This window comes from Chiroxiphia lanceolata, chromosome 12, assembly GCF_009829145.1.
Source record: "Chiroxiphia lanceolata isolate bChiLan1 chromosome 12, bChiLan1.pri, whole genome shotgun sequence".
Lineage (NCBI taxonomy): Eukaryota > Metazoa > Chordata > Aves > Passeriformes > Pipridae > Chiroxiphia > Chiroxiphia lanceolata.
Window position 1 is genome coordinate 2,281,685 of NC_045648.1, and position 27,889 is coordinate 2,309,573.

Below are 27,889 nucleotides of genomic sequence, written 5' to 3' on the forward strand. Positions count from 1 at the left end.
CCATTTATAGCACGGCCCTGGATGCCCAAAATCCGTCAACCTGTGCAGGCAGGAGGAGGCTCTTGGCTACCTGGGCGCATTTACTTCCAGCTCAGCTGCTCCCCAGCTCCTCCGGCGCAGGAATGAGAGTGGCTGGAAGCCTTTGGCAGGTGGAATTTGGCCCAAAGTGTTCAGTGCTTTCAGCATCTTCCTGTGCAGAATGTACATTTCTTTTCTGGGAACTTTTGGAACGCTTGTCTGTAATTATCCCATCCTTTCAGCACTCCCTCTCTTAACAATACTGATGGAATTCACACTGGGAATGCCACGTGAGCCTGGTGTACGAAATACCATTCCAGGCACGTGGTGTGATCCTGTGCAGGGCCAGGAGTTGGACTCCAACAATCCCTGTGGTTCCCTTCCAGAATCTGTGATTCCATGATTCTGTTAAAACATTGTGTTTATTGATGCCGGTTTCTCAAATGCTGGGTGATACCTGGTTGTGGCTTTACTGGCTGGGAATTCAGAGAGGTTGTCATTCCCTTTGTTCCAAATTAACTTGGTTTTGTGTGGCATGTACTCCGTGTCTCGTGGTAGGATAAATTATTCCATGGATTTCCAATTGCTTGTGCAGCTGCATCCATTTCTGAGGAAGATGTGAGAGCCTATAAAAATCAGCCAGTTACTCTGTGGCTTAATGCAAACAGACAGGACCTGTTAGGAAAGAAGTCCTGAAAATTCGTAGAAAGCAATCACATGTTAAAATATAAGGTACTTACAACTCTGAAGCATAAATCATTTAGAGCAAAGTGTGAAAATATTAAGATGTCAAATTGTGCAGCAGATCACTGTGGGACTTTAGAAAAGAAGCAACTTCTTCCTATTGAACCTAACCTCTCACCTTGGCTGAGAACTGTGGATACAAACCATTTCTAAGGAGTGTTCACACCCCAACAATAATAAGTGATCTGCAGATTGAGCTCATACAATCTCAAAGGTTTGGGTGGGAAGGGATCTTAAAGCCCATCCAGTCCCACCCCCTGCCATGGGCAAGGACACCTTCCACCATCCCAGGTTGCTCCAACCTGGCCTTGGACACTTCCAGGGATGGGGCAGCCACAGCTGCTCTGGACAACCTGTGTCAGGGCCTCCCCACCCTCCCAGGGAAGAATTCCTTCCCAATATCCCATCTCTCCCTGCTCTCTGGCACACTGAGCTGTGCTTTCCTGTGGATGTCCCAACTCCTGGAGCTTTACATGGCAAAGCACCTTCCTGAGCATTGGCAGGAGTCACTTCAGTGGATTGGGAGACAGGGAAGGGAATCTGCAGGAAATCTTCACAGGGCAAGGGAAAGAAAGAATGTGAGAGGGTAAAATGGGTGGTAGGAGTGAACTGAAGATTCCCAGAGTGCCCACCATGGAAATGTGTTTGCAGTAGAGTCAGTGGGTACATCAGTGCTCCTTGTGGTTCCCTGATTGTTCTCAGTGACAGAAGGTGATGTTGGCTGGAAAAGCATCTGTTAATACTTCATTCTCAGGGTCAGAGCTCTCCTAACCAGCCATGGATCCTTCCTTTAGAACCTGTTTATCCAGACGTTCCTTTTTTTTTTCTCTCTGTTACAGGATTATAGCTTTCCACTTCAGATTTGGGTATTCTTGCACATAGTTTCCATTTTAATAAAGGGTTTTTAAGGCTCCCCAGGGAAATTTTTCATGCAGCTTCAGTCCATTGCAGATTTGATCACAAAACATTTTTGAATAATTTATCTTAAGCTCAGTATTTCTAACATAGGTTTCACTTTTGGAAACCTCACTTTCTCTGATGCAGTAAGTCAAGAGGTATTTTCAATCTATTTAATCCCAAAGCTTTCCTTCTTTTTATCTAGATTTTTTTCCTTTCTGAATACTACAATTTACTTTTCTCACTGTAATGCCCTGAAATCCATGTGCAAAACCACTAGAAAATGGCCTTACTTGGAAAAGCTTACACTGTAAGTATGTAAATTGAGTCAAATAAGGAGATTTTCTCTGATTAAAAGCAAAAAACCATAAATGAAACATGTTATAAGGAGGCTTGTAAAGAAATTAAACCTGGTGCTCAGTGTAGACCTTGGGATTTGCTGTCACACACTTGCATTCCCAGGTGTCACGTTTTAGGAAACACCCAGTTTAAATAGAATTCCATTTAAAGGCATTACTGAAATAATCCAGAATGATCTTTTGAGCAAGCACTGCAGATGCTGTGTCCCATTTCCCTTGTCATAAAGAGATGGCATCATCAAGAGCTTCTGGGAACGTGGGGAAAAGGTCTTGTTTCCAGCTCCCAGCTTTTATCTGCAGGCCACAGTGTGGATCCCAGCAATTGGAAAGGATCTTTTACCACATGTCATTAGCAGAAAGTTTCTCTAGACATTAGAAATCAAGAAATTGGGCTTGATCCTAAATCAGCTGAACTTCTGCAATCTGAAGTCGGTGACAGAAAGTTTAAATGAGAATCAGCCCCGTAATTATATAAAAAATTGCTTCCTGTGTTGTCTTTTTTGCAGTTCTTTTCAGAAAGCTGCTCTGAAACACGTTGCTGTGGTTCCTTTTGAAATGGGAGAAAAGGGAAGGGAGCCTGCATTTCAATATTCCATCCCCAGCACCGCCGGTGCAGCTTAGACATGAACGTGCTCTTCAAACAGAGCCTGTCCTTGGTTTCATGGGGGTGACCTTCACTTGCATCTTGATTTGAAATGAAATCTGAGATGTGTTGGCCCTCTGGGGCCCGTGCCTGGCCTCAAGGACAGCTTTGCCTTTAGAAAGTTGTCCATATTCATCCTATTTTGGTGAGAAACAAAGAAAGGATTGTTGTCAGATTGACTGGATGAATTTTGGAATAGGAATGAAGAAAGATTTTGTTTGAGACATCAATCGTTTACTCAATTTGCTGCAGGACTAAAAGTTTTCTGGGAGAATCGGTGTAATTTAGTTTTATTAAGAGTTGCATTGCTCAGCAAAGATAACCAGAAGTGTCCTGCAGCCCAGATGGCTTCATCTGTCTACTTTTGATCTTTTAGAAACAACATTTTGGATGCCCCCATCCTCACTCTATCACACAGCACATACTCTGTACCTATGAAAATCAATCAGCAGTGGAGCTGTGTCATTTACTGTCAGAAAATAGAATTTTCTTGGCATGAGATCCACAGTTCAGGGCAAGTCAGTAATCAGAGCACCACGGACATGTAGCAGGGCTACCAGATGCAGAAATAAATATTTCACTGGAACAGCAATATGATGGAATATGTACACAAAGAAATGCTCTCAATGCCCTGAGTGTGGAACCTGTAGCAAAATAAGCAAGTGCTGTGATTTTGAGGTGGTTTACAGATACAAATGTTTCAAACAATAAATGGGGTTTTTTTCTGATTTTCTTTGGCATTATCCTCTGTTCTCCCTCTATCTCTGCTTAAATCAAACAGCTGCTCAGCCAGGGTTGGAACCTGTAAATTGCTGGGCTCTGTGAGTGCTGCAGTCACAGCAAGAAAGCAGAGGTGGCTGTGCCATGAAGCAAAGCATAGGGATGTACCAGAGAAATTCCTGTAGAGAGGCTCACTGGGCTGGAAATGCCTTCCCCCAGCTGAGGAGCTTCCCACAGTCCTGCCCCAGCTCTGCCCTGTCCATCTGTCACTCAGTTCTCACCTTCCTCACCTGCAGGGCAGTGGATGTCCCTCCAGTCTTTTTGAGGTGGAAATGTTTGCTTCTGATTTACCACTTGTAGCCAGTTCCTAACTCTGTCCTTCACCCCTGGCAGCTCAATTCCTACAACTCCCAGGGGAGCTCCAACTCCAAAGATCCCTGGAGTGGAGAACAGGCATTCCCAGCAATCTCTGGAGTGTGGTTTGATACCACCTGCCCTCACAGGTGGTTTGGTAGCTCAGGCTGTACTTGATCTTCTTCTGGTAGGTCTGGCTGCTGCTCCGCGTGTTGGCAGCAAAGCTGAAAGGACCAGGGACCTTCTCTATTCCCAGCCTGTCAAGACTTTCATTCCCCCAGGCAACAACAACAACAAAAAATCCCCTTAAGAACAGAATGATTGGGAAGAACTTCCTCTGGTTTTGGCACAGGAGAATGGCTTCTTCCCTCTTCTCTTCTCAAAAAACCTGGAGCTTCCTGCAGGCAAATCCTGTTTGACTGTGTTTAGTTTTGGTGGAGTGAGGTCTGCTGGGCCCTGTACTGAGAGAATGAAAGACAGTGCCAAGAGGAGATGTTGATATTTCTGCATTACCTAGAAAGAGATCGTGCTGCCCTTTCTAAAGGTGCCACATAAAGCACAATTTGCAGGCAAATTGTCATTGAGTTTGTTGGTTGGATGAATCAAGTTCCAGTGGAAAATTAACCAGTGAAAATGTATTTTCTGCAAATTGCTGGAAAGAGTTGGTCGATTTACCAAAGTGGAAGGAGTAGACAGAGGACACAGGAGGGGAAAAGCTTTCCTGGGTCATAGATCCTGCTCTGCTGATTCAGGATCTCCCTTAACCTCATTAACAGTTTGAACTGGTGCTAATGATTGTTTTGAACCTGGCAGTGAGGCAATGGGAAATCGTTTACCAGAAAAACTGAAATGCTGAAATTATCCCACAGAATAATATCACATTAGAACATTGATCAGCAGAATTGATCTCAGCATAACCCTTCCCTCTCAACATGGCAGGATGCAATGATTATTTCTAGTTGAAGCAGTGGCAGAAAATGAATAAAATCAGTTCCAGGCCTTAAGAGATCAACAATTATCAATATTTAGAGGATCCCCAGTGAGTTCTCTGGGAGCTCAGATTCACTTTCTGTGATGGCAGTGAGAAGGACTGAGCCTTAAAAATTGCTAAGTGATTTGGGAGTGTGACTTCCCTTGGAGTGGTCAGGATTTCACCTGAAGGAGGAATTTCTCTCTTTGCCCCACAGAGCGCAGGTTTTGTGACTCCTCATCCCTCGGGAGCACTGAGGGTGAGCAGGATCCCTGTGTGGACTGACATCCCTGCCCTTGGGCTGAGGCCTCCCCTTAGTGTGACTTCAGTCATGAGGCTGTTGAGATCAGGCCTTAGGCAGAGGCTTTGTCTTTCCTGCAGGATTTGCCTGGTTCTTAAACCCAACTCCCACCTGCCTTTGCACACATTGCTCTTGCCAGAGCTGGGCTGGGACTTTATCTCCAGGCTGAGGGATTAGTGTTGCTTTTCCCAGCCCTGTAACTGTCCATTTTGCAGGGCAGATGCTCTCGAGTGCTCAGAATGCCTTCCCACCATCCCCTTCTGTGCTCTGCAGTCCTTCAGAGCTCTTGTTACTCTCCCAGCTGAAGGTGCAGCGTGGCCCAGCCCCCTGAGCCAGCCCTGCTCTCTGAGTTTGTTGTAACACCCTCAGACATCATTAACTGCTCAGCACTGTCTCCCATCCCCTCTCTCCACCACAGCAGATGAAACTAATGGGGCATCAAAATGCCACAAAGAGTCTGTTAAATGTGTGATTCCCATGACCTCTCCTCTTGCAGCTCTGACCTTCTCCTCTGTTGCTGTCACTGTTCCGTGGTCACTCGTGCAGTGCTGTTCCTGTCTCAGGGATGTGCTGCTCCAGCTCAGCTGTTCCTCAGAACCAACCTGACTGGGATTCCAAACTGTGCTCCACCAGTCTTGCATTTCTCAGAGCTTGTAGAAAAAGTCTCTTCCCTGCCCTGCCCTTCCCCTGGCACAGTTTACTTCCCTGTCCCCTCCCTAGGGAAAGGTCCACAGCAGTAGATTGGAACATGGACTGAACAAGATTCTCGTCAGTGCCAGCTCCTCCAGTGACCACTAAACTGTGGCCATTCCTTCTGGGAGGGCCCTGAGAGTCTGAATCACTGGTATGTGGCTGGAATTATTCCTGGACCTGTAAACTAGCCCATGTCACAAGCCTGGGACACTCAGTTATGACAGGAATGTGGGAGGCCCTGTGTTCACCTCGTTAGTCATCAGAACCCCAGGTTGCCATTTATCTGCTGATAGAAAGGTAAACTAAACCACCACAGATTTTATGCTTATTAACAAATCTTCACCTCCCAGCAGATTGATACAGGGATTTACTGGTGTTCTGTCAATGATGGCACTGACATGTGTCAGATTCTGCTCCTGGGACAAGACAAAAATCCTCAAAATGTGTCTCCACAATTCTTTTACTTCAGACATTCACAAGTCATTTCTGGCTTGGCCTAATCCCTGAGCTCTGCCTGGGTGTCAGGAGTGAGGATAACACACCCTGGAGCAGATCAGTACCTCCCTGAGGCCATGGGCAAACACTCCCCATGGCCCAGGTGACAAGAAAGACCATTGATCCTGTTCTGATTGCATTGATGCAGAGTCTCTCATTCCAAATCTGCAAAAAAAGGGGTGGAATTGCACCTACAGGAAAAGAAGCTGATCTTGTGACCCATTGCTGTTGCCTGCTCTGCATCAGTCTCATCTTTCCTTTGCTCACATTGATCTCCTTGGGTTTGTATTTTTTCTCTGGTACTTTCATGGGAAGATGAAAAAGAGGGGTTGCCATGCTCTGAAACAATGAATTCCTCAAAGCCTGAGCAGGCTCTGAGATCTTTTCATCCTTGAAAGTTACTAAACCTTGCATGAAAGTGCTTTCCAAGGTGATAAAGTAATGGATGTATCCTGAGTGATGACCACAGAAATAGGCATTAGGCAATGCAAAGAACTATTATCCCACTTCATTGGAAGAGTTATCCAGGAAACCATCAAATCATCTGCATTCCTGAGGGAAATCAGTGATTTAGAGAGGGAATCTTCCGTTCCACAAATAAGCAATAATCTAAGAGTGAGGAAAACCTACCTGGATGCATTAGCTGTGGTCATCTTTCTTCTGCTCTCACACCTCCCTTCCCTGAGCACAGTCGGAGAGAATCCAGCCAAAAGCTGACTCCAGGCTTATCTAATGAAGCTGATATTGTAGACTCAGCACAGCCTGGATCCAGGCCAGTACATTAAGATGGAAACACCAGAAAGGCCCTGAGTGAACAGATTCCTAATGGATAAGGAGCAAGAATCTTCTTCATCTGTTTTCATCTGCTTTGACCTCGCTGCGTTATCTGAAACCACCGGCCGTGGGATAACGGCTGCTTCACCTCACAAAATTCTCCTTTCCCCCAAAGTGACACAAGAGGCTGAGGGAACGTGTTAAAATGGCCCAAATTGTTTCAGGGACACATATTAAACATTAAAGGAAAACATCACTTTTTCCCATTAAATTTCTGCTTTGTTTAGTCCAGCAACTCTCAAGCACGGGGCAAACTGGTGAGATGAACTGAAGTTAAAATACCAGCAAGATGAAAGAAAAAATGCAGGTTTACCTTTGGTTAACAGCAAATAAATGAAACTGGTCAGAGTTTGGATGAGATCACTGTATTGTGAAGACAAGCTGGCAGACACTGCCTGAGGCAGGGCAGAGAAAAGACAAGTATTTTGGAGCAATGTCCTTGTGCCACATGTGCGGTCACAACAACCAGGTCATTCCGTGCAGTTCCAGGCGAGTGCCTGAATTTCTCATTGTGTCTCACAGTAGCATCCATATCCATTTAGCAATGTTTTCCATTATTATAATGTGTCTACTCTTGTGTGTGCTTTCCATCACCTCCTGGCTGCACTGCCATCCCTGGGCACAAAGCCCACGGAGCCCAGGAAACTCCAGAGCATCCAGAACGCTCCAGCAGAGCTCTCCAGCAGCTCACGCTGCCATGAGGGAGGGCAGCTCATGGAGCCTGTTTTCTGCTCTCTGCTCTGGGTTCCTTTACACTTTGTAGTTGTCCTGGTCTTTCTTTGGAAGATATTTTGCCTGCCTGGCACAGCAGAGTGGGAGGCAGATGGAAGTTACTGGGTCGGTGGCTCTGAACTCCCCCAGGTCCCCAGGGCCACTGCAGATGTCACCACAGCCACTGCAAGCACAAGTTGTGTTGCTTGTGACTCTGTCTTTTGTGAGATAAACACGCAAGTTATATTTTTGGACAAGGTATCAAAACTTTCCCAAGCTAAATCACTCCATACTTATTCCCCTGAGATGAAACTCTTCCCTAAATGCACTTTGACCTCCAGAAAGGAAGCTGGGAATGTGACTGTGAGGTACCAGAGGTCAGTGTGGTGATGAGCAGGGTATCACAGTGTATAACCCCTGCAACATCCCAGTTTGGGTCCATACAGAGGAATGCAGCCCAAGGAAGGCAGAGCAGCTCCATGGGATAAACTCCCTGTGGTGCCCTCAGCTGAAGGAACTCTGCATTCTCTCAGTTGTGCTGCACTGAGCAGTGTTCTCCTCCATAGCATTATCCTGGCTGTGCCACACCTCTGTGGAGAGGAGACTCAGGGAAACCATTTCAGATATCCAAGTTCGAGTTCTGGACAACAATTAAAAAATCAGTGCTAGTGTTAGAGAAACCTGTGTGGCCACTCAGGTGGGAAAAGAGTTTAATCTTCGGGTCTGTTTCCCTGGGGATTGACCTTACATGTTAAAAAAAGCCCCGTGTGTAATTATAAAGTAAGTGATAAGCATCAAATGAGTTGTTGCAGAACCCTTTTGTTGCCTTTATTGCATGATAAGGAGCAGTGGCTGTGTAACCTTGAATGTGGGCAAATAACTCATGCTGAACACATTGCCACAGAGATGGAATTTTGGCAGGGCTTTGATCTGGGTCGTTTTATTACCGGGCTGAATCAAACGACAAGCTGATGTTAAACTCCCACCAGGAATGTTAATGATGCCCTGATCAATGAGGGGCCGGAGCGCTCCGGAGGAGGGGTCCAGGGAAAATGCAGACACGAGATGTCTGGAATTCCAAAGGTTGGAGAGCTGGGGCTGCTGCACTGGCAGCAATTATGTTCCTTGCGTCGCTCCAAGTTTGCTTTACTCCAGGGGCCTTTGGCTGAGTGTTGGACAGGACGGTGTCAGAAAGTATATACTTAACTTTATTTTTCTTGACCTTTATGTGCAAGTAATTTTTATAGTTCCATTAACTAGTAAGATCATTTGCAAACCCCTGAGCAAAGTGTATTATGAAGAATGCCTTGGGGACCATTGTGTCCTATTATGTTGAATGTTAATAGAATGAAAAATTAATTTAAACTCTAAAGACTAGAGCAAGGCAAGACTTCCCTTTTATAGGAGAAACTCAAAATTTTATTTGCCGTGGTAAAACTTTAGAGTTGTACCCTAATATGACCTTTATAATCCTGATTTGAATCAGGCAGTGCAGGAGTCTGATTATTTGCCTCCCTAAACACAATTATTTATGTCAAAGTTTCTCCTTTTAAAAAAGGGGACATTCTGTGACCCCCACATGGGGTTAGTCACTGGTGAGCTCACAGCTACTTGTTTAGCCAGTTAATCAACCAGAGATCAGAGAACCCAATCCTAATCAGTGTCTTTACCTTATTTAACTCTTGAATTGCTCATTAAACATTGTCATCTTCAGCTTTGCAGGACTTCAAAACACCTAAAAACAAAGATGCAGCTCCTTATAGTATATTTTTATTATTTTCCATGTCACTGAATGCTCTAGAATAAAGAATTCCATCTTGAGTTTTCCTTCTAAGTCTCACTGCACTTTTCCCATGGGACTGGAGCACTTCTGTCCACAGATGAGTGATCAAGTAAACTTTATTAGCCTAATTATTTATTATTCTTCCATATTTATGTTAACATAGTTAAGGTGTGATATGTCCCTGTGGAAATCAATTAAATTTTGTTATTTGGGAAGACCAAAAAACTAGTCCACCATCAACCTTCTTGCTGACAAATTTTGCCTTGAGCTCAAAACCAGCCTCGTTAAAAGGATAAAAATGTTACACATTTTACCTGTAAGAATGATTTATTATTGTCAATAATACCCAGCCATTTTCAAATGATTGCAGGGAGGTGTGTATATTTTATTGGAAAATCCTGTTTTTCCAATATCCTGTCTTGAATTCCATGTTACAGCTGTAGACTGGGATGCCTCCCTGTCTTCAGAAAGCCTATCTGGAGTAAAATAAATGCACAAAAGATTAGGACAATTAGTGACTGGAGAATTAGCCATGAATATTTCATGCCCACTGCAATACTGTCTAAACACAAGATATGAAAGGAGAATAAATTGCATTTTTGACATGCAGCAAACGTGGGAAGGAAGTGAAGGAAGTGACTGATTTAGAAGGATCTTGCAGTGGGTTTAACGAGACAACATTCCAGTCACTGCTCACGCGGGATCTGGTGGATGAAGAGCAGGAGGATTTGTCCCAGGGGATTCTTCAAAGTTCACCTGTGGTTTGAAGTTAGATTTCAGTATTTTGTGAGCAGGTTTGATCTGCAATGACCCAAACACAGACTAGGCAGCAAAATGTTTCCTTGAGCTTTGATTGCATCCTGAGGGCAGGGCCAAGGTGGGATCCAGGGGGGAAGTCCAGGTGGAATGTGGGAGGGAGCAGGAGTCATTCCAAGGGATGAGGCATCGGTGCGGAGCTTTCGGCCCAGGAGGTCCCTGGGAACTCAAAGAGTGTTTCACCTGCAGGCCCAGGGCAACTTCCAGGAGGTTTTGTGGCTGATTTCAGATGATTTGGGTGGTTCTGCCTCGTGTCCAGCACAGCAGCTCAGAGCTACTCCCCAGACCAGCTTTGCTGGCCTTGCTCTAGACAGCAATGAATTAATCTTTGTCTGGGGAGGAGTCTTTTTAGTCCAGCTCCTGGTTAAGTAAACACAATGCCCACGTTTCCCATCTGCTGTAAAAACACAGGATACACAAACGTAGGTTACATAGGATAAATCATATATATATGATACCTCTATTAAATATATATGTATATATATTTTATTGTAGTGACCTCATTGCAGCTGCATCATATTCATTAATAACTCCTGCATGTTAATCTAGATGGCAATGATGTGTTCCAGCTCAACCATTGAGCTTCAATCTCTGACTCCCTGAGTTTTTGGAAATGTCCTGAGTGGTAAAATGGAAACAAGGTGCAGAGCAGTGAAGTCCAGCCTTTAAAGCAGTTTTTCAGTGCTGTCCAAGCTTTTAGGATGTGCTGGGCACGAAGGCACACACTGGGAACTGTCAGACACTGAAACAGCAGAAGAGGAGGGAATTATTTAAACTAAGAACTGCTCCTCAGGCAGTTTGTCTTAGTTTGAACCTTGAGGATCCTGAACTCTCAATAATCCACCAGTGAACAAGTGAGATGAGAACACTGTGGTCATGGAAAACTGGATGACCTTGAAAAGACAGGACTGCACTTACAGCTACTGCATCATGTAGTAAAATTATTTACTTTCCTCGAGCTATTTTTTACTATTTTGGGTCTTAATACGCTTTCAAGACTGAGCTTCATTTTATCTTAGGGACAGTCACAACTGGAGTGTGATGTAAGAAGCTGCTGTTCTGTAATACAATAAACAGTGTCAGTTTGGTAAAAACTTTATTATGGAGCAAAACTGCTAAGCAAAGGAATTTCTGGTGTTGGAGTTTTTCCTTACAAAGGGCTGAAGTGACAAATGAATTTATTGCTGTCAAGAGACCTATATTTTATTTTGGTCACTTAGCAACAATTAAATCTTGAGAGCAATTATTCTTTTGTGTGTGTGTTTGCTTTGTTTAATATTTTTAAACCAAACACTGCTCTCTAAGGCACAGTTTAGGGTATGTTTAGCAACCACTTAAGATGTTTACAATGCCGTTGTTTCCTTTAACAGCTCTGTGCACGGAGGAGTGTGTGCATGGGAGGTGTGTCTCTCCTGACACGTGTCACTGTGAACCAGGATGGGGAGGCACCGATTGCTCCAGTGGTGAGTAAACATTACCAAAATGTGATAAAGATACGTGTTGCTGTGAAAAAAACAGGCCTTATAAAGCAGTGGCCTTGGAACTTGGATGCTTTAAGTGGAAAAATGAATTTTGTCTGTTATTTTGTAATAATTAATATTGTTGGGGGGGTTGGAATGAGGTGATCTTTAAGGTCCCTTCCAACCCAAATCATTCTGGGATTCCATGAATATGTGATAATGTCCTTTCCTAGGATAATGACATTGGCCTTTTGTGCTTGCTTTTTACAAAGAAATGTGAAATGCAGTGGAAGATGCTCTTAATGCTTTTGGTTATTGGGATACCAGTACAGATAATAGAGCTGTATTATGAATTTTTTTCTCTCTTAAATCTTTAATACAACACATTCTTCATGAAATACCCTGTGGAGTGTTGGAAAGCTCTCTCTCCTCATAGAATCCTTGTCCTAGTAAGCCAGTGGGAGTTTTGCCATTGACTTTCCAGGCAGCCCTGGACTGCCTTGCCATCCACACCTCAAATCCATACTGCAGGAGTTAGGGAAGCACCTTTTGCAAGGGAATTAATCCACACTTTTCAATTCTTCCAGCTGGTGAAGCTGTGTTTGTTAAACTCTCTTAATTGGCAGCAGTGAGTTCAGGTCTCTGTGGTTGGTTCCTGTGGAATGGAACAGGCAGCACAAACATCTGAGCTCTGATGTAACTCAGGCCCGATACCTTATTGACATAAAAGAAATAAGCTTGTTAAATGAAGTCAATTTGTGCAGCAGGCAAGTAAATAAAGGTACACGGAGAGAGATGCTCTGAAATGAAGCTGAATGGATGTTTCATTTTGTGTTTACTTCCTCCCTTTCTCCCAAATTGATTGAGATCTTGAGAAAAAAGCATAATTAGCAGGCAAAGAGGTAACAGAAAAGAGATCTATAGAGGGAGGTGTTAGAAGGGAATGGGAGTTAAATGTGACAGAGGAGGAACCTCTGCAGAGGCTGAGGGCAGTGGGGCAGCTCTGGTCAGGTTTTGTCTGCAGCTCTGGGATGTCCCTCAGGCACAGCAGGAAAGGCAGCAGGGAGGGAGCGGGGAGGGAAGAACTGTTGCCATCCCTGGAAGTGTCCAAGGCCAGGTTGGACAGGACTTGGAGCAACCTGGGCTAGTGGAAGGTATCCCTGCCCATGGCAGGGGGTTGGAATTGGATGGGCTTTAAGGTCCCTTCCAACCCAAACCATTCTGGGGTTCTGTGATTCTAAGGATGGAACAAAGGCTGTGCTTTGTGGTTTGAAGCAACCTTTTGGGATTATCTGGCATGTAGACAAGGGAAAAAATTGGGCAGCATAACTTACTAAATGTTCATCTCTAACAATATATTAAAAAAAGAAAAATAGTACCTTAAATGGTGAGATGATTGTAAAGATTCTTCAGGAACTCATTTTATCTTTTGATTATTCTCAGGATTGGATATGTTTAACCTGCCAGCCAGTATCTGTACAGTGCACGTGCACTTACAGAAGTTAAAAATAGTGATAATAATAAATACTGTGGCAAAATGGACACACACATATAGATGTATACATTTGTACACACAGAGTCACAAACTCTCCATTCTGGGTGAAGATGAAAGGAAAGGATGAGATGTCAAGTGATCTCAGACTGGTCCCACGGGCTAAAACTACCCAGTGACTCTTATTAAATTGCCCTAATCTTGCAAGTGGAGATAAAAGAAAAAGAAGGTTTTTGCTATATTGAATATTTAGCTTTTTAAAGTAATTAGGAATATTACAGCAGTGACAATGATGGAGATAGAAACATTATTCATAACTTTTATTTCCGCGCTGGGCACCGATCCAGGGCATTTCATTTATGAGGTTTCAGCGGTGGAAAGGGAAACGTTGGCCAATTCCTAAATTAAATATGCCCTGCTAACTTCTATAAATGATAGCCCAGGATTAGCTTCAAAATTTAAGCTTTCATTTTATTAATATAATTAGTGTGTTTGCTGGCCTATAGTGCCCATTGTCTCTCATTCCATTTGTTATACACTGGGCAACACGTGTTCCTGGCCCAGGGGCTGATCCCACAAGCACTTCCCAGTTTAATGCTCGGGGGAGTGAATGGCCTCGTAGAAGTCAGGTCTTAGTGCACACTAGAAATTTGGGTGACTGGCCTCTTTATTGTTAGGGGACTTTGTTCAAATCAAAAGGTTTCAATCAGGAGATCTCAGTGGAATGCAGTGCGTTGTTACTCCAGGTATTTCCAAGGAAGAAAGGAGAAGTGGGAGTTTTGCCCATCTGAGGTTAACCAGGTTTTTCAGACCCATGATCCGTGTTTTGAGTCATGTCTTACTGTTACCCAGTCAGAATGTGGAAAACATTTTTCACTTCTGCTGGAATAATCTGTCACCTACTTGGAATAATCTATGCCTACTTTCTTCCTGTTACTGCTTCAATTTTGTGCAGCTACTCTGAAGGTCACGTGTTTGCGGTGCCAAATGTGGTTTGGGACGTTCCTGCAGGGCTGTGCTCGGGATAAACCAGAGCTGTTGGCTGGATGGTGCCACCCCAAACCCGTGGGGCTCTAGAACTTCCCTGTGTGGCCCTCAGTCCCGGGGAGTTTGTACAGTCACAGGCATATTGCTTTTCATGTTGGCTCTTTGAAGCGATTTCACTGGGGAAGGGATCGCCAGCCAAAACACTCCCTTTAAATTTAGAAAATCTCCCAGGAGCTGGAATGGTTTCCTGGATGATCTCTCCTGAAAGCAATGCTGAGAAGTGGAGCCTCCCTGACACTGGGGGTCGTGTGTTGTCATTTATTGGAGAAGATCTAAGGCCACTCACTCTTGCTGAGATGCTATTTCAACAAGACCATTATAACTTTCTAAAAGCTATTTATAACTTTCACTGGATTTGATGGGTGAAATTCAACCATAAGCAGAGCTCCAGCACAAGGTCCAAGTGTCACTTCAGAACCAGAAGGATGTTTTTATTATTTCGGTGTGCCTGTGACAGGAGAGGGTCTGGATCCTGACCCTGAGCCCTGATTCCCCACGGGGAGGCAAGGCTTTGGTGTTAATGCAGTTTCCCAGCGTTATCATTCTCCCCTGGCTAAAATATTCTCAGTTAAATAGTTACAGCTACAGCCTGTAGCCATGCAAACAATTTAATCATTTGCTCAGCCTTGGTGTCGTGCTTTCCTAGAGCTCAGCCTGTAAGACAACAGTCACCAAACTCGCTTTTCGGTGCAGCTTTCCAGTGACTGCTCACGGTACATGTTAGAGTTCATCTGTTGTCAAGGTTAAAATAACTTCAGATGAATTGCTAAACAATTACAAAAACCCCAGTGCCATATTCAGCTCTGCATGTCTCTGTACCTGTGTTTTACTGCATGCTGTTGTACATCTGTCCATGCCCACGGGCCTAGCCTTCATTTCATGCTATAAAGCTGCAATATATTAAGGCTTGATTACCATAACAATAAAAAGAGAAGTAATGAGGTATTAACTAAAGAAGCTCTTGAATGAAATGTTTTCAGCGTTTTAATGATGCCAAAAACTGAAAGGAAAAGTCTTAAAAAAAAAAAACAACCATAGCTTTCCCTTGCCTTTTAACTTGTTTTGTTAAAACCATGCCTGTTTTGTCCATGCAATCTGCACTGTTGTTTTGTTTAAATACAAAGCAAAATTGCAAATGCTCTGTGTGAACTTACCTGCTCACCTGTCCAATTATTTCAAAGCAATTAACTTCAAACGGTTGAAGTTCTGGTAGGAATATAATTGCCTGTTGGTGGTTACCTGGCCTCTTCTGGGCCTTGCTAACAGCCATCTGTATTTGCAGGCCTTTAGGCCCCAATCCAGCAAGGATTTTCTGCTTATCCTTAACTTAATAAATGATTAGAACTTTTCATCTGCTTTAGATTTAGTGTTTAGGACATTGTTGAGTTAGTTTTGAAGAAACAGCTAAAAAAGATCTCAGTGAAATTTAAATAAGCTTCTCACAGAATTCATCAGACCTGTGAGGAATAAAGTGGTCTTTCTTTCAGGATGTTAATCAGGCAATATTTTTGAAGGCTGTTTTGACTCTCACAAGCATTTTTTGTTGTGGGGAAGATCACAGAAATCTTTCTGCTTAACAGAGGGTTCACAGAGCAGGGGGGCAACAGGTAGGAAAAAGAAAGTTCAGAGCAAGAGCCCTGAACTAAAAGGAAAAAGCTTCAAAAAATTGTGTGTGCCAGGTTGAGAAATGTCAAAATGAACAAACACAGAGGTTGTAATGCAAAAATGAAGTGGTTTTTGAAGTGTTTGCTTTGCTAATAGTTTTGGGGAGAAAATATAGTACCTGCCCAAAGTGTAATTAAAGAGCTGCTGTCACAGTAATGCCAAGCCATCGTTCTTGTTGCTGTGTCACCCAGGGCAGAGGGATGGTGGTGTTGCTGTCTGGAATAGCCTGGATTCATATGGATAATATAGTTTTTCTCTTAAAGGATGTTTTGTACAAGCGGGGAGGAAGAACCTATTTCATCTTTATCTCTTTGTCAAAAATAGCCAAGGTCATCCCAACAGGCAGGTGTAACATCCCAGCAGGATCACTTTTGAGGGCCCAGCCCTGGAGCAGCTGGATGCTGCAGCCTGAGCCTCATGATGAACGAGAGCAGCAGGGCCGGGGCTCAGTCTGGAGGGGCTGTTTGACAAGCTGTGCAAAGCAACAGCACAGCTCCCAGGAGGAAATGGAGTGGTTTAAAGGGAGGCTGTGGTGCTTTCCAGGCTTGATTTTTGGCATCCATGCTCTCAAAATGCTTTGAACTATTTTTGGAGAAATGAAGTTCAAAGGAAAGAGTCCTGGGTTTTGAGTACAGGCTCAAACAAAATTCAGCCTAATGTGAGAGACTGATCTGCCAGACTCATTACTTGATTTTTCATCCTCAGGTTTTTAGGATAGGATTGACTGGAAAACCACCAGTGTCCACCAAAGAGGGGCAAAGGTACCAGACCTCTGCTGTTCTGAACTGTTAGTGGGCCACAGGGACATCTGTTCATGGTCCTTGCCCGGGAATTTGTCTGTGTGTGGGTTTGTATCTCAGTATCTCAGTGACTGTGTATCCAAGTGCCAGATGAGGTGACAGAACCAGGTGTGATGTTCCTTTTTCCCCCACAGCCCCCATATTTCATTTGTCGTTCCAGCTGTTGAGTGTAGATGCTGTTTCTAAAGATCTGTTTGAAGCTGTTAAACTTCAGTTGCGATCCAGTCTTAATTATTGCTTTGGCTGAAACAGAATTTCATATCCATAGCATGTGGACTTCAAAGTTTTAGTACACTTTTCATTTAAGCCAAGCTCAAATTACAGCTTAATTTTGATATGATTTGCAGACTGGGTGACAACTGCATCATGCAAAGAGATGCAAATGTGTAAAAACAAGCTCCAGTGAGGCTCATAGGAGGATCTCTCCGTAGCAATTACAGAGTGGAATTGATTTCTGCCTCTCTCGGCTCTAACAATTTGCTCTTCCTTAAACTTAAAAAAAACCCCACCCATCTCCCTTCAATCACTGCTGAACTGGTGGAATCAGGTAAACAGCTTGTGTTTAATTTTTGCCTCTGCTGGATGTTGGGCCCACGCACCGGGGCCTGGGCCCCGGGTTCCATGTGGGAACAGTCCCTGTGGCAGCAGCTCTTCCCGGGCCCAGCCCACGCAGGACAGGCTGTGACAGGAGTGAAGAGTAAACACAAGCTGCTGTGCAGTGCTGTGGGAGCACAGCAGCATGGCCTGCCTGTATTTTTACACACATAACTTGGCTGCTTTCAACTGGGCTAATCCATCATTTTTCATCCGGTGGGAATGTTGTGTCTCTTGCTGAAGCTCTTAATATCTGCCCAGCCGTTTGTGGCTGCTTATCCTCACTCTGGGAGGGAGATGGATCCTCTCAGCTTCCAGGAGTTAACCACTTTGGAGGTGCTGCAAGCTTGTGGAAAGGTGCAGGAGTCATGTTAGCCAGGGCATTTCCCACAGGAACAGGGCTGAGCAAAGGGCAACAGTTCGTTCTGGAAAAGGAAAAGCAGACCCAAGATTTACTTTGGGAAGGACCCGCTCTCTGTACTTCCATGTGATTCACTGATGATGAATAGATCAGCTGCCAGTTGTTCTAAGCTTGTACTAAAGTGAGTGAAAAAAAGAAATTCAGCACCCTGTGTCCTTTCATTTTTCACCTTCATCTTCCCTGTCAGAGTCTGGGAGAGTTCTTCCCCCTAAATCTAAATCTGGTTGTGCCTAAAGCCAAGGTAGTCACAGATCATTTCCCCAGCAGTCCCAGAACCCTTTGGGACTTCCTCTTTTGGATGATTTTGAAGAGTCAGTTTTGCTGACCTGACTCCATCTGCTCCAGTCCCTGGAGTTCTGTCTTCCAGCTCCAGCCTTGCTCTCAAGGCTTGATCCAGCCTCCTACTTCGTGCATATGAATAGTCCTTTTAAAGTCAATAAGGAACAACCTTATTTAAGTTAGAGAAATGCTTAAGCCATCGTCTGAATGGGAACTTGAGAGATGAGGTGGAAATCAGGTTGGTGAGGATCAATTTTAGGGACCAGGAGTTACTGAGTATCATCCAGGCTGAGCACGGACCTGGCTTTAGGGCTCACAGCTACAAAACAGGAGGTGAGAGGACAGGTAAAGACCAGTGACCACCTGGGCATGTCCCTCACATTGACCCACTCTGCAGCCCCTGGACAGCTGTACACGAGCTGGAAATTCTGTGTTCCATGGCACCAAACTGTTGGGCCGTTCTATGTGCTGGGCATCTCTGGAAAATCAGTCTGATTCCTGCTGAAAGCAGTAAGGGAAGCTGTGGGCACACTTGTGTGTAAAGCCCTACTGGCTGCCTGTCACTAGGGCAGCGTGTCAGGGGCTGGTGCTTCAGAAGGGAGTGTGAAAAGGCATTTAGATTTTGGAGCAGAGAGCTGGCTGTGAAGCCTTGGGAGCTGACAGGGTTATCCAGGGAGGTTCTGTCCCACAGCAGGAGCAGCGTGTTCCTGAGGTGTGTGTGACTGAGCCCCCCCTCCCACAGCAGGGCCCTGGAGCACACCTTTCACACCCAGGAGTGCACTTCAGGGTGTAACTGTTCCCTTATGTGGGGAATGGCTCCACGGTTGACTAAAACTTTTCGCTTTCAGGATAACTTTCAGTAAATGAAACCATGGTTACAAGTATTGAATGGGCTAAACACATCCTCATGCAGGTTTGTGTGGTTATGCAAGGGGGAATTTGGCTCCCAGACATCTTTTTTGGCTGCCAAACTGGTGAGAGCAGAGCAGACTTCACAGAGAGGCAGCACATGTGTGAGGAGTTGTTAGTTTTATTAATTTGACTGAGGGTTTTTCTCACTTTAGAGTAATAGCTATAAAAAAAAAGAACCTACTAAAATATCCTTTTTAATGAACTGAATTGTTAATGCTGAATTTCATTGCTGGAGCATCTTACAATAATGTGGCTCTAAATGTGCACTGCACAAATGAACAGACTTTAGATCAATTTAAAAGTGCCATTGGTATAATTTTATGGCCTGGTCACTAAGAGCTGTCAGAGAAAAGAGCAAAATTTCCTCTCTCAAAGCATAGGCAAAAATCTCAGCTGTGGACACCCACTCAAAAATATTTCTGGGATTTTTGCCTGCTAAAAAACAGGGGGAAAAAATATAGTGGTCCTTGGGAAAGCTTCTAAAGCACTTGTCTCTGTGTTAGGCATGATGAGGTATTTCAAGGAATGCTTGGAGAGGGCAGAGCTCAGCTCACTGTCCAACACTAAGGAATCAGAAAATTCACTGGGAGCTGTTCCAGGCACCTGAAGCTGGAGAAGACTCAGGCCTGCTCTGAGTAACTGTCCCCAAACACGTGTGCTCCGACTGGGAAAGGCCTCCCACCCCATCCAGTGCTCTGAGGATTTTTCAGAAGCTGCTGTTCCTCCCAGTTGCAACACTATTTTCTGGGCAGTCTTCAAAGATTGAAATCAAAAAAGGAAACCAAAGGTCTCATTCAAAAATTAGGCTTGAAATCTCCCTTTAGGCCTCCAGCAGCTAAAATTTGCTAGACAATGACAGATATTTGCCACCCAGTGTTGGACACAAGCCTTGCTGTGTGTGGACACCCCAGAGCTGAGGCACAGCCAGGAAATCATTCCAGCAGCACCAGGCACAGGGGGCCAAGGTTGCAGGGAGAAGGTGTGTGGACACACAGCTTTCCCTGGCGGTGTTTCTTTGCTTACATGTAAATCCCAGCATCTGCATACAGAGATACTCAAACACTGTAGTACAGAACAGAGCAGCTGGGTGTATTTGAGTGTATTTTAGCTGTGCCTTGGCTGCTGCCCTGAACAGTGCCCATCCCTCGTGCCCCCTCCCCTCCCACCCTGCCACCGCCCCGGCGCTCGGCGTGGGCAGTGTCTGTGCCAAAGGGAAGTGTTACACGCTGGGATTTGTCCTCAGACTTCACCCCCATTTTGTGGGAACTCAGCTAAGCCCCCACAGGGTGGGGAGTCCTTATTTCTTCCTGATTCCCGTAGGAGTTGAGTATATTTGTCGTGTGGATTGACTGGGCCCGTGTCGCAGCCGAAAAGGGACGGCAAACCGTGGTGGGCTGGGAAGAGCTCAACCATCAATTAATATCCTGCTAGAGATGAGTGAGGAGCTGATGTACAGCTGGCCCTAGTGTCTTGGGTGGGTTGCAGTTAAAACACAGCCTGGAGGCAGCTTTGCTAACTTTAGAGATGTGATGAGCGGATCTGCAGGGGACTACAGAGAAGTGATGCAACATGGCAGCTTAAAATGAGAGAAATGAGAGTTCCTGCATTGCCTGATGGGGGTATGGCAGTGGATTGAATCATTCTGCTATTTATTGGTTTTAAAGTTCTTTTCATGTCAATAAAATACTTGTGTATGAATAAGAGATCTCTTTTAGAGCAAAAGCTGGAGATGAGTGTGCCATTGTACAGGTAACACTCCTTGGGCTTTCTCCTTAGCAGAACCTTACAGTCACTTGCATTTCTAGTAGCTTCTCCATGCAAGAGCAGACCATGATGATCTTAAATCACTCTGTGCAAAATGGGAGAGTTTCAGGGAGTATTCTTTGTTTGACCCAGCGTTTCTGCTGTTGTGAGTACGATAGCAAGGTTCTGAAGTGAAATATTTTTGGAATTTTCCCTGAGAAATTCTGTTCTCCTGAATTATGCTCATGCAAATCCCTCTTAGGTCCCTCAAATGATACCCTGATACTTATTTGTAGTCCTGATAAAACAGTGAAAAAGTATTTGCCACAGGAGCAGGTATCTTGTGTCCCCAGTGAACTGGATGTTTGTTGACAGCTTGTCTGCCTCAGTGATGTGGAGAGGAATAATGAGATAGCAGAGGACTTAACAAGTGCATATCTGCCTGTAAATCCGGGGCTGGCAGATCAGAGCCCTCCCTGCACCGCTCCAGGTGAGCGTTTTGTTCTCACTGCTAATCTTGCTTTGGCAGGGAGTGCACAGAGCCCACAGTTCTCCATAAGGAAGAGCATTCAAAATGAGGGAATGTGTCGTGACCAAAGGGATAAATGAGCAGATGGTGAGCCAGCATCATACCTGACACTCCAGAGGAGGTGGTTGTAGCGTTCCCACCGACTGCAAGTTGTGAACACAGTCCAAAGCCAGGAAGAGCAGGGGGAAGGTGATGGAGGCATGGAATAAAAAAGCAGGGCAAAATAAAGATTGAGGCATGACAGAGAAGGAATTTTGGGGGGAAAGGGGAAAACAAGCAAGGTCAGAGAACAGCCAGGAGCTGTGGGGATAGAAAAAAGGAGATCAGTGTGCAGGGAGCTGGACTTGGGGCAATACATAACTGAATTTGGATGTCTTACACTTGAACACCGTGATGCATGTGAGGCACCCAGGATTTCAGCCTCGTGAGCAGACAGTTACTGGCTAATTCTACCAGGTAGAATGTACAGGTTTTGTCAAAATAAGAAAGTGAAGGGGCTGTGGGAGATGCCACAGACAGGGCGGGGAGGGTGAACATTGTTCTGATTTCAGCTGGAATTTTTCTTCCTAGTAGCTGGTCCAGTGCTGTGGTTTGGATTTAGTATGAGAATAATGCTGATAGCACACTGATGGTTTATAGTCTGTTGATCAGCAGAAAGTCAAGGACTTTCCATTTTCCCTCTGCCAGGGAGGAGCTGCACAAGAAGCTGGGAGGGAGCATAGCCAGGACAGTCAAACAGGGCAAAGGGATATTCCAGACCATGGAATGTTGTGCTGAGCATATAAATTGGGAGGAGTTGGTTGGAAGTTGCCTATCTCTATTATTATTATTATTATTATTATTATTATTATTATTACTGTTCTTATCTCAACCAACATAGTTCAGCCTCTTCCTGTTCTTCTTCCCATCCCACCACTGAGCAGAGTGAGTGAGTGGCTGGGTGGTTTTTAGCTGCCATCTGGGGTTAAACCACGACAAAAATTTAAACCAGGTGATAACCTGACAGGAGAAGGATTTAGAGATGAAGTACTCTGGTTAAAGTGCCATTTGTCTGGTTTTGGTGCCAGCAAAGAAACCTATTTAAGTGTTTATGGAGGGGTGTAAACATGTGTTCTATAGCAGTCATGGGCACTATGGCTTCAATAAACACTGTGTAATGTTCAAACACGAGGTACTGAAGTGGGATGCTGGAAATTATAGTGCATTCAACTGCCAAAACTGCCTTTCCTGGGCCTGGAAGGATTGTGTGAGCAAAGAAAGTGCTGTTTTCAATAGCTGGGTTTTATTTTGTTCCTGACAAAAAGGTGAGGTGAAATACCAGGAATTTTGCACATTAAGGAAAATTTATACAGTCAAAAGTTCACTTGTATTTCTCTACTGCTGAAAATACTTTACACCTTCAGTCTTGACCCTTCCTCATAGCAGTTGATTACCTTGAATGTGTGTTCTGGAACAAGCACATCCCCCAGTCATTTCCTTACAGCTCAAAAAGACCTGATTCAGTGCAGAGAAACGGCAGGATTTTATTTATTAAACAGGCCTGTGGTAGCCCAGCAGAATATCTGAATGTTTGGGAGTGAAAATGAGAGTTCAGAAGACCTCAATCTTGTCGAAGAAAGCACAGTGAAGGCCATTTGTCAGGGAAGCTGGGAAGAGACCCAAGTGTCACAGACAGGGGTGTCTTTGTAATGGCAAGAACTCATAAAATATGATCAGTGACCTAAAAGGTGTGCAGAGGCAGAGAATAACAATGCACATTGAGTTTCTGGGGTGTGGAGTAAAATAAAAAGAGACTTTCTGCTACACAGAGGCTTCTGCTTAAAGAACTGCAGGGAGTTCACTGGGGAAAGGTGGAAAAGGGAAAGAAAGTGTGTGAGAAAGGTTCCCATCCACAGCTCCTTTGCCATAGTAAGTTTTATCCACTTTCATGGCTTTGGGGTGTGTGGTGCCAGGAGGATTTAGGGCCCTTTAGGAATAACAGCAAATGCCAGATGGAAATGGGGTGTGTATTGTTACTGAGAGTATTTTGTATCAAGAAGAGCTTTGTGGGCATCAAGCAGAAAGAAGAGGGATTAAAAAACTCATCCTTTGATCTTGGAGGGTGGTTATTTGACAAAAAAGGTTCTGCAGGTCATCATTTTCATTTTCAAAAGCTTTTCTGCCCACCCCACAGTGCCTGTTTGTGTGAAGGCCAGAGGCTACCAGGCTACAGAACCCCGACCAGAATGCCAAAAAAATGCATCAAATTCAGGGCAGAGGGTGAACTTATCCTGCAAAATGCAAATTTTAACAGAAGATGAAACAAGGAAACAAGGGACATTTTGGGGTAGTTTAGAGGTAAGAGTTTCTCACCTTCCTGCAGCCTGCTCAGATCTCACCTTTATGAACCCCGTGGACTGAGCTGCAGCATTTCAATTATGTAGCAGGAGGAGTAAATCATGAAAATTGATTACAGGCAAGTTTTTAGCCAAGGACCAAAGCCTGATACCCTCTCTGACTTATTTAGATTGCAGTGATAGTTTCAAAGAAAGATCAAAGCCTGGGAACAAACTGCAGGAGGAGGCAGGTTTGCAGGGAGACACGAGGATTCCTGTGGAAGGTCAATTTTTCCATGGAGATTGCACACTTTGCTGCTGGGGTGGGAGGTAGGGAGGCATGGCTGGAAGCTTGAGGGATTCTTGGGAATCCAGAATAACCTTTGCTTCATCATCTGCTGCAGCCTGTCTGTTAGTGCTTCTCAGCTACATCTAGTTCAGTTGGGAGAGCAGTGAGATGATAGATGCATTTCTGCAAATATTACCTTCTAGGATAAATTCTAGCCCCTGGAATTCCCCAGATTCCAGTTTGGGAACACCAGTAGAGCATGGTAACTCTTTTGCTGGGGTTATGATACACCTGAGTTTCAGGACAGAGCCCAGTGGGTTTGTTTCCGACATCAGGTGTAGGATTTACTTTTGCCAGAGCTTATTCAGAAATCTTTTGGGAAGAGGGTCTTGTTATTTAGCCTGTTCATGGAATGTGGTGGTGACAGCCCAGTTCTGAGTTTCTTACCACCCAAGTCTTACCATCTTTCACCCTCAGCCTTGGGCTCCAGGCCCCTTCAGAGTGCTCAGACCCACAGCTCAGAGCTCAGTCAAATACAAGAAGTTCCATTTAGGCATGAAAAAGCTCTTCTGCTGTAAGAGGGAGTAAATACTGGAATAGGTTGCTCAAAGAGTCTGTCCTTGGAGATATTCAAAGTCAACTGGACAGAGTCTTTGGCAACCTGTTCCAGCTTACCCTGCTTTGAGCAGGAGTTTGGACTGGATGGTCTCCAGGGGCCCTTTCTGCCTCAGCTGTTCTATGGTTCTATGAATTATTTTATTCCTGTAACTTCAGTGATCTCTGAATCAGAGCAAGAGGCTGGATATGGTGGAAAACATGGAATATCTGAGCAGGAGGTCAGAGCATTCTGAATGCCCATAGGAATCCTCTGCATATAGGAGCACAACTCTATTATGGGGAGCCTGTCCAAAGAATTATGTGGTTGTTCTCATTCCAACATCCTGAAATGCCCTGGAAATCCTTATGACAGGATGTATTTCCATCAGCATATTCAACAGGATGAGTAGAATTCCTTACTCACATTCAGGAATTGAGGCTCTGTTCCCAGCTCTGTTTCTGGGCTGCTGCATCATCCTGGACACGTCCTTTCCCTCTGTATTGCATTTCCTGGTGTATGGAATGGTGATCCTGACTGCCTTTGGGCGGGATCTTGGAGTTTCTAGATGAAAAGTGCTCCAGAAGAAATAGATGTTTCCCCTTCAAATGAGAAGATGAAGTGTTTTGTGCTGTGAGGTGACTGCCTGTGTCCTGTGTGACAGACAGAAATGACATTAATGAATGACTCTGACACGCAGTCCTGATGGTGCTCCCTGTGTTACAGATGGCCAGATGTTGGGTTGTTCTTCCAGGATGCAACATGTTTGGATGTATTAGGAGGTGCAGTTTTGCTCTGTGTATGACTATGACAAATTGAGGCACAGCCAAGCCGTTAACTTGCTCCAAGGCATCTTTCACGCTCCATCCCTCCCATGAGTGATAGATGGTATTAAACCCCTGCTTTTTTTTCTTTTGCTTTTTTTTCTTATGAGGAAAAACACATTGTGGATAATGGAAAGAAAATCATCAGTGCTAATATTTATCCCAACTTTGTTTTGTATCTGCGAGTTCAATGTGGTTTTAATTCACTTTTCTTTCTCTTCTGCTTCATTTGCTTTGTTGTTGTAAAGGACGTTGTTGCATCTCGGGAGAGCCTTGGATTGCATTTTGATCACAGTTTTATTCATACAGAGCTGCACAAGTGGAGTTATTGTGGGTTCCTGTAGCTGACAGCAGAAACTCAGCCCTTGTCAGATGTTTAAACTCAATATTTAACATTTCTGAGTGCTTTCTCTGTAGCAGGTACAACTGCTCTCCTCAGAAATTCCTTCTAGGCTGAGTAGAGAAGGAGACTCAGGTAAACTCCACACATTCCCTTTGGGTGGTTAGAGGCACAGGAAGGGGCTGTTAATCCTAAGCAGGTGGGGCAAGGGAGAAACATGGAGAGAAGGAACATCGGATTTTGCAAAGATGAATGGAATTGCAGGGAATTCTCTGGGTTGAGCTTGTATTGCCCTAATGGGAGTGCAGGCAAACAGAACACAGAGCTGTCTGTAGGGAAACATGGAATAGTTCATGTAATAAAATCAGCCAAGGTCAGCACAGGTACATGAGTCATTGAGACTTTGGTAACATTCAAGAAAGGGAAGGTAAAATTATAGTAAATTAGGTTAAAAATCCTCTTTTTCTTCATAACTGAGAATTTCTTCTTATACTTCCATCACAGTGGGATTCAGGAGGGACCCAAATTTTGAAGTTTTCTATTTGGGATAGGACACATTTGTGGCAGAATTCCTTTGTCAGTGGGAGTCTGTCCACTGAGCATTTTCAGGGCTGCTCAGCCCTCTGGGAGGAGAATTATGAGGCTCCTCTGCCACTTATGTTTTCCTTGAAGATCTCAGATCCAGCTCCTATCCCTCCTAAAGGAGAATTCAGTAGTTAATTGATGTGGTGTGAGCTCTCTGCACAGAAGCTGAACGTCATTTTCCCTGGACGCTGCTTAGGAAACGTGTTCATCACCATCCACTCCTCCAGGACTGATTAGCTCATTTTGCTCCTCTCTCAGTGTCTTCCTCTAGAGCCACGGATTTTCCTGGTTTCAGTGCAGAAATGGAAATTACATGTCAAACAAGTCTCTGATATTTCAAAAGAGACAGACATGAAAAACACAAACATGACCAGAAGAAATGTTTAAAATTTTATCATGGCCTGTCCTCAGATATCCAGGGGCTGATCCCATCTGAGCAGGGGCTCTGTGGAATTGCATTTTAAGGAAGTGGACAGACCAGCCCCAGTTGCAGGATTGTTTGGTTTACTGTAATTAGGTAAATTAATCAGTACATTAACTTCTAATGCAGAGCAGAGTTCTGAAATGAATTGCAGATATTTGCTGTTTTGATAGGATTTGGAGAACAAACCCCTCCATAGCAGGTCAGCACTGCAAGGTACCAGAGCTCTGTAAACTCCAAAATAGAGTACAGAGAAAGTTATACTTGGGTTACTTGTTATTTTCAAGAGATAGAAACAGGTTTGTTGGAGTTAATTATTGCACTTTCATCTAAATATATAAACATCATTGCATGACAGCCTTGGCCTGACCTGTAGTTAATAAAACTGTATTTCAAACCCATGCAGCAAAGAACTTCCTCCCTGTCCCTTGCTTGTGGTGTTCCTGCTGACATGGCCTGCATGACTCCAGGAATTGTTTTTCCATGTGGGCTGGGATTGTTCCATGTCCTGCATAAGGGTCAGTCTGTGTAGCACCTGGATGATGGTGCTGCCAGACTTTCCAAGGTCCAAGGACTCCCCCACCAGAACCCTTTATATGCAGCCCCTGTTAACAAAGGGACATGACAGGTAATGGTGACCATGAACTGGCACGTTCATTGAGCCTTTCTGGTGTCTCCTCACTCATCCCCCCTTATGTCAGGCTTTCAACACAGGGGTTCTCTGGACACATTAAACATGAATCAGTTCTTTTGTTTTAGAAGCTGAGTGCAGTTCTGTATCTCCTTAACAAACCTCTCACAGTGAACAGTGTCACGTTTCTAAAGTGTGTGTGTCTCAAATAAATATGGGCCAGAAAGTAGGTGAGGTTTTTTTCCTTATTGGAGAGGGAGCTGAGGCATGGCTGGCATCACCAGTTCCTGAGATACCCTGGCATGGGATGCTACTACCACAGCCTGAAGTTAAGAAATGATCCTTTGTGCTGGACCCCTTTGGCTGTCTGTGCCATGTCCCCCCTTGTATCTCTGAGCATCTCCCTTCTATTGCTTTCTGCTTTCATCCATTCTTTTCCTCTGCTTCCCTCCCTTATTACCCTTAATCCCTCCTCATTCCTAGGTGGGAAGGGGCCTCCTGAGCTGCAGTTCCACTTGGAGCTGTCCTGATTGCCTGATCCAGGGGCAGGGGGGAAAGTGGGTTTCAAGGAGCTGCCTGTGGCTTTACCCACAGTGAGACATTGCAGCA

At 44.5% G+C, this 27,889-nt stretch overlaps 1 protein-coding gene across 1 annotated transcript in view; it reads left to right on the forward strand.

Moving 5' to 3' along the window:
• The window catches only part of MEGF11 (multiple EGF like domains 11), a 268,042-nt gene that overhangs the window by 88,530 nt on the left and 151,623 nt on the right, over window positions 1-27,889 (forward strand). Inside the window, 1 exon segment of the mRNA XM_032699606.1 lies at window positions 11,709-11,801. Coding sequence (XP_032555497.1) covers window positions 11,709-11,801 — 93 coding nt within the window.